At 40.7% G+C, this 6561-nt stretch overlaps 1 protein-coding gene across 1 annotated transcript; it reads right to left on the bottom strand.

Moving 5' to 3' along the window:
• Nucleotides 1–2039: 2039 nt before the first annotated feature.
• Nucleotides 2040–6313, bottom strand: LOC123503403. Its single transcript, XM_045253149.1, has 2 exons — nt 5968–6313; nt 2040–5275 (listed from the first exon to the last, which is right to left on the bottom strand). The coding sequence occupies exon 2, from the start codon at nt 3309–3311 to the stop codon at nt 2385–2387; it is 927 nt and encodes a 308-aa protein (XP_045109084.1). The 5' UTR covers nt 3312–5275; nt 5968–6313; the 3' UTR covers nt 2040–2384.
• Between the last annotated feature and the right edge of the window lie 248 nt (nt 6314–6561).

Raw genomic sequence — 6561 nt, 5'->3', positions numbered from 1 at the left:
TCGTTCAGGTGCAGATTTAAATACCACATCATTAATGTTAAAGGAGACAGGAGTAGCTTTTGCATGTTGACATTGAGTCATTTGAGTACGTGACAACTGCAGAGTACTACGCACTTTATCATGAATAATTTGCATAGCTCGTGCTTGGTTTTGAACATAGTCATCAACAGAATATACTGGTAAACGCGGTTTCTCTAACATGTCAAAGGGGAAACGTTTATCATGTCCAAATACAATAGAATGTGAAGTTTTACCAGTAGATGAATTGATAGTGGCATTTATACAAGCATTCACATGAGGGAGCCAATCTTGCCAATATTCATGAAATTTACCCACTAAATGTCTCAAAATGGTAAGAATTTTACGATTAGTTCTCTCTACCAATCCATTGGAAGTAGGATGGTAGGCAGTGATGAAAGTTTGAGTAATGTGAAACTGTTGACAAATTTTCTGAAGCACTTCATTTTAAATTCTGCACCATTATCACTAAGCAATACTGAAAGAGTAGTGTAAGGGCAAATAAAATTAGAAACAAAAGCATGTGCAACGCTAGAAGCAGATTTGTTAGGCAAAGGAATGAGTACTGTGTATCGGCTGAAATGATCTACGCATACTAGGACATACACAGAGCCTTGTGTGCTACAAGGAACTGTAACAAAATCGCTACTGTCTCAAACGGACATGCGGGAGTAGGATACTCTTGAATAGGAGCAGTCTTGGTATTTCCTTTATTGAGAGCACAACCAACAAACTGAGAAACATGATTAGTGATGTCTTGTGACATATTTGGCCAATAATACTTAGTACGTGCCATTGCAATGGACTTATCACGACCAGGATGACCTGTGTGAGGAGATCATGAATAAGAGACAGTACAGTAGGAATCAAACTATCTGGAATGACAAGTTGAGTCACTAGTTGATCATCAATCATTACTTTACGTAGCAAGATGTCATCTTGTAAGCTAAATTCAGACAAGGGAACAGGCAATTTTGGCAAAACAGAGTGATCATCAAACTGTAAACACTGGATGACTTTAGACAAGGTAGGATCACTTTTCTGAGCACTGGCTAATTCAGCAAGGGAAAAATTTGACACTTGAGTAATTGAAGTAACTGCAACATTGCGGGACAACGCATCCGCTACTAAATTAGCGCGACCCGGCAGGTATTTGATGTCAGGATTAAATTCTTCAATGGTGAGGAACCATCTAGCTAGACGGCCAGATAAATTTTGCCTTTGAAAAGTTGTGTGACAGCAACATGGTCATACTAGTATACACAGTAATTGGATAACCATAAATGATGTCACGAAAATGTTTAAGAGACCAAACTAATGCGAGAGCTCCTAGATTTGTTACTGAATAACGTGATTCACAAGCATTAAGTACACGACTCGCGAAGGCAATGACTTGGGGACGACTACCCGGAACTTGTTGCATCAGGACAGAACCAATACCTTGAGACAATGCATCTGAACAGATCACAAAAGGCAAGTAGTAGTCAGGAAATGATAATACTGGAGCTTGTGTAACAGCTGATTTAAGAACAGTGAAGCTGTAGTCATGAATTGCATCCCAATGAAAGGGTAAATTTTTCTTCAGAAGACGCGTTAGTGGAGACGCAATAGTGGCAAAATTCTTAATGAACACATGATATCCTGCTAATCCCAAGAAAGATCGGACATTGTTAGTCGTGGTTGGTGTAGGAAAGTCTTGAACAGCTTTGACTTTAGCGTTCGTAGTGTGAATACCATGGCGATCCACAACATGGCCAAGAAATTCAATACGAGAATGCAAGAATTGACATTTTGTGATGTTAAGCTTAAGACCACCTTCTATGAATTTCTGTAACACTAGAGCAAGTTTGTGAAAGTGACTGTCTAAATCTTTAGACTAAAATTAAATCATCAAGATAGACAAACAAACCATCGCCAATAAGACCTTGGAAGAGTGAATTTCCTAGTCGTTGGCAGGTTAGTGGAGAGTTACGAAGACCCATGGGGCAACGAAGCCACTCAAATTGACCTTTGGCGTAGAAAATGCAGTAATGGGTCTCCTACTTGGAGACAATGGAATTTGCCAAAATCCACTTTTCAAGTCAAGTGTTGTGAATACTGTATTGTCCTTACCGATGGACTGTAAAATGTCACTAAGTACTGGTAAGGGATAATGGTCAGGAATTGTGACTTGGTTAACTTTCCTAAAATCAATGACTGCATGGTAAGAACCATCTTTCTTTGGCACAAGGAAGAGAGGTGAGTTCCATGGAGAGTACGACTCTTGAATAATACCTTCATCAAGCATGCCTTGCACTAATTTTTTAGCTACTTGACGCTGACAATGAGGCAAGCGATAAGATGGAACATGGATAGCGCGTGTTAGGCTAAAGGTCAATTTGATGCTGTACATGGTCAGTAACACCTAAAGGTTCACCTGGTAAAGCAATAGCTTGTCTGTGAGCTACAAGAATGTCATAGAGACGCTGTGCTTCTGCAGGAAAATCTGCAACTTTGACATGTGCCTCCAACTGAGTGATCAGTTCAGCTGAAGAGCAGGAACAAGCAGACTGTGAATCTACAGCTCCTATCAAAGGTGGAGAATCCTGAAAAGAAGCTTCATCTATCACACTAAAGGAACCAAGGTGCACGCCATCTTTAAGAGTAATGGACGAACCTGTGAGATTAGTGACTAAAGCATCATTAAGGTGACCACATCGCATGGTAGAGAGTGTACCTTCTACAGCTAAACGCTGAATCCTGGCACTATCAGGATGTGAGATCACGCATGCGCTTACTGGGGCACGAAGAACACGCACTGGAACTTTAGTTGCTGAAGTAGGACCTATAAATTGGTCACCAACAATGACAGCCGCACAACAATCCAAGGAGACAGAACGTTTTGACTCCGGGGACGAAGGTGCTAAGTTTGACTGCGGGGACAAAGGATTCTGAGTACGCTGCAGTAACAGTGCTTCGTCAAAAGCAGGTAGACATGACTGTTCAAAATGTACGTGTAGTGAGGCAACTGTAAGAACAGAAACAGGCGAGTCTGAAGCATAATACATGAATACATTATGGCTGACAGCATGATAACGGGGAAATATTGTAATATCATGTTTAACTAACTCATCATAATCAAAGAGAGCATCACAGTTCAACACAAAATTTGTTACTACAAAAAATTTTACATCAAAGGTATAATCATGATTATGAAAGGACACAGGCAAAGTTACTGAACCAATAATATTGAGAGCCTTGAGCTGCATGAAAAATCTGGTTCTCTTTTGATAGAGGAACATTATACAATTCATTAAGGTGCTGGTAAGCACGTTCTGTCAGTAAGCTACAGTCAGCTCCTGTATCAATGCAAACTGTGAAAGGAGAGCCATAAGTGTACATTTGGAAATGAAGACGTCGCGCCGTTGCAGCAATAACTGTAGGAATCGACGGGACTGGCATGTCTGAGAGAATGTCTACGTTATTGGAGGAGAATGCTGGCGCTGGTAAAAATTTGACTGTGGTGAAGACACAGTAACATGTTGCTGACGCTGAAGGCGTTGAATTTTAAAGCATTCTTCAGAAGAATGATTACCTGGACCATGAATAAGGCAAGACTTAGGTGGTCTTTCAGGAATTGGACGCGACGCAGGACGTCCCTGCCGAGAAGACGATCTCGGGCGACTGGTCACAGAGCGTGTGACATGACGGAAGCCTTGAAGAGACTCATAGCGAGAAAGACGCTGAGCTGAGGGGAGAACGCGCTGAATTTCTTTCATGATGCTGTCGCAAAAAACGTTTAATGGTATGTACCTGTTTGTGACAGTAAGTACAGGCATACACAGCATGTTGCTTATCAGAAGCTGGTGCACTAGGTTGTGAAGTCTGGTTAGCAGAATTTAAAGGTGAAGTAGCAGTAGTGGAAGCTACAACGTGCACGTGAGCTGGATGTTCTTTTAATTTAGAAGCAATTTTAGATGAGAAATCAAGTAGATTATCTGTCTGAGTGTATGTAAGCGTAGACGCAATTCTGCGCTCACTAGGGTTCAAAAAATTAATGTAATAGAGAAATTCAATTATATCATGAAATCGCTGCTCAGACATTGTACCATTAGTAATCCAATTTGAAGCTTTAAGTGAATCAACAGCAGCAGAAGCTAATTCAGCAGAGCGAGGAAGAGCTCTTAAGCAATTGAGGACACCAAAATTGTTAGTCATTGTATCTGTTCCGTCAAAGACTCACTGGAATGAATCTGGCTGTTGGGGCATACTAAATGCTTGTAAGAAATTTGCTCTGAAAGCATTATAATCACAATTCAGGGTTTTAGGATTGAAAGCAGAAGCCGACATTAAATCAGCAGCAATAGATCCTGGCTGTAACTGAGAACGCACAAAAGAAATTTTATCAACACCTGAAGTGATGTTAGAGTTGCAAATACTGTCTTCACATTGTTGCAAGAATTATAAAGGAGAATACTAAGAGATGTTATCACCACCAAACTTCTGGATTGAAGGATCATGGTGTAAGAGTTCAAAAGTTGGAGCAAGCACAGGGCTTTGAAACAATGTAGAAGGAACAGGAGGGGCATTAGCAGTAGTAGTAGGAGTTGTAGTAGTAGATGTAGTAAGGGTAGAAGTAGTAGTAGTAGTAGTTGTAGTAAGAGTAGTAGTCATACTAGTGACAGTAGTAACTGTGGTAGTAGTAGTGTTATTATCATGAGAAGACATGGTGCAAGAATAAAGCTTACCACAGCGTAGCAACATAAAAAAAATAAAATAAGTAAAAACAGCAATAAAGTAAGGTGTTATAGTTACACTCTGAAGCAAAATGGAAGTAACTACGTCCAGGGCTCACTCAAAAACACACACTTGGGCAGTACATCTCGTAGCACCAAGTGGAGTACAGAGCACAGCACAGTCAAGCTAGGACGGGCAAAAATATTAGTTTTTCATAATACACCAGGCATTGCAATTGGTATCAAAAGTACATGGAAGTACTGCTGAGAAAACTTCATGCAGTGATTTCAATACTGAATAAAAAAAATTAGAGATGGTACAATTATAAAAATAAATATAACACTTGGGACAAGATGCAAATCAAGTATGAGATACTCAAAAATAATTCACTAGAGTGGTTATACTGAAAAACACTCAATAAGTATTCAATGGAACACAATGACATACATTACCATACACCATACACTGGCTGGGATATCAGCAGCAATGAAAATACATCACAGACACACATTTCATAATCAGATGCAGTAGTAGTCTCAGTCTGCGATGAAAATCCAGGCATGAACATACAAAAATATAATGAAAATCACACCTAAACATGAAAAAAAAAAATCAAAAGGAAAAAAAATTCACAGGAAAATAATTACAGGTAGTGTAAGAAAAATAATACTGAAAATAAAATAACTAGCCAACAGCATGGGCAGACAGAAAATGCAGAGAAAACAATGAAGTTTAAGCAGAAAGCAATAGAAAGCAAAAAGAAACAAAAATTTCAAGGTCACTCAAGGAGAAACAGTAATAAAATAACAATGCACAAAAAACACTGTTGCACTTGTAAATAACACTGTAGCACTAGCAAATTAAAGAAAATGCATCAAATAATTGAGCTGATGAGGCTGCAAGGGTAATATAATAAAAAAGCAGGCCTACACACAGGAAAAACATATGGTACTAGGCTACAAATACATTTAAATCATCCGCGGCTGTGATAGCCAATCTGAGACAAGGGCAAAGGTGCCATAACGAATCACCGAAGAGCCCGGTAAAATATCAAGATGGCGGCCAGACAGGAGCCAATCAGAGCACAAGATACAGGTAGCAGCGTCCCACAGCCAATGGGAGAAGCTGAAACATTCAAACATTAAGAGACAAGACGCTAGAATTAGTGGCGCCAAGGCGAGAAAAAGCAGATTAAAATGCAGTAAACACCACAAGATAAACTCACTGACTTACCCTGAAGGAACTAACCCAACGTATCTGTGTAGAAGGGTGTAGAAGGGAGCGTCAGATGAGGTGTGGAGTAGCTGAGAAGCATAAGATGGTGTCAGGACGGACCTTGGCGGGAAAACACACTGTAATCGCCTAAAAAAAACTCACAGCAAGCACAAAAGTATATGTTATACTTATACAAAAGACGGCAGAAGCTGGAGGGGTGGCGGAGGGGCTGACAGGTGGCACTTGAAGCACAGCTCACGAGAGAGCGAAGGAGTGCGTGTGTCGGCTTGCTACACGTGGCGATTTGATACGCAGCAAGGTGCACGTGGCTTCACAAGACTACTTAAGAGCACAGCAGTCTATCAGGCAGTCAGCAGGAGAAAGCTGCAGGCAAAAACTTGCGAACGAAGCTGTAGGTAGGAAGATCCAAGCGTCGAGAAGCCCACGTGAGACAGCAGGCAGTGGCAGGCTAAAATACAGCAGACAAGGCAGAGCTGCAGGAGGCTGGAGACAGCAAGGCACAATACAGCAAGAAACAGCTGACATTCCCGTAGCTGTAGGAAGATCCAAACGTTGAGAAGCCTACGTAAAACAGCAGGCAGAGACAACAGC

The sequence above is a fragment of the Portunus trituberculatus genome, chromosome 14, assembly GCF_017591435.1.
Source record: "Portunus trituberculatus isolate SZX2019 chromosome 14, ASM1759143v1, whole genome shotgun sequence".
Lineage (NCBI taxonomy): Eukaryota > Metazoa > Arthropoda > Malacostraca > Decapoda > Portunidae > Portunus > Portunus trituberculatus.
Note: the sequence above shows the minus strand (reverse complement) of the source record. Positions and strands in the feature narration are given on the sequence as shown.

Bases quoted from the DNA above. Each gene is read 5' to 3' on its own strand.
- LOC123503403 (XM_045253149.1), bottom strand. From the start codon at position 3,311: ATGAATTGTATAATGTTCCTCTATCAAAAGAGAACCAGATTTTTCATG.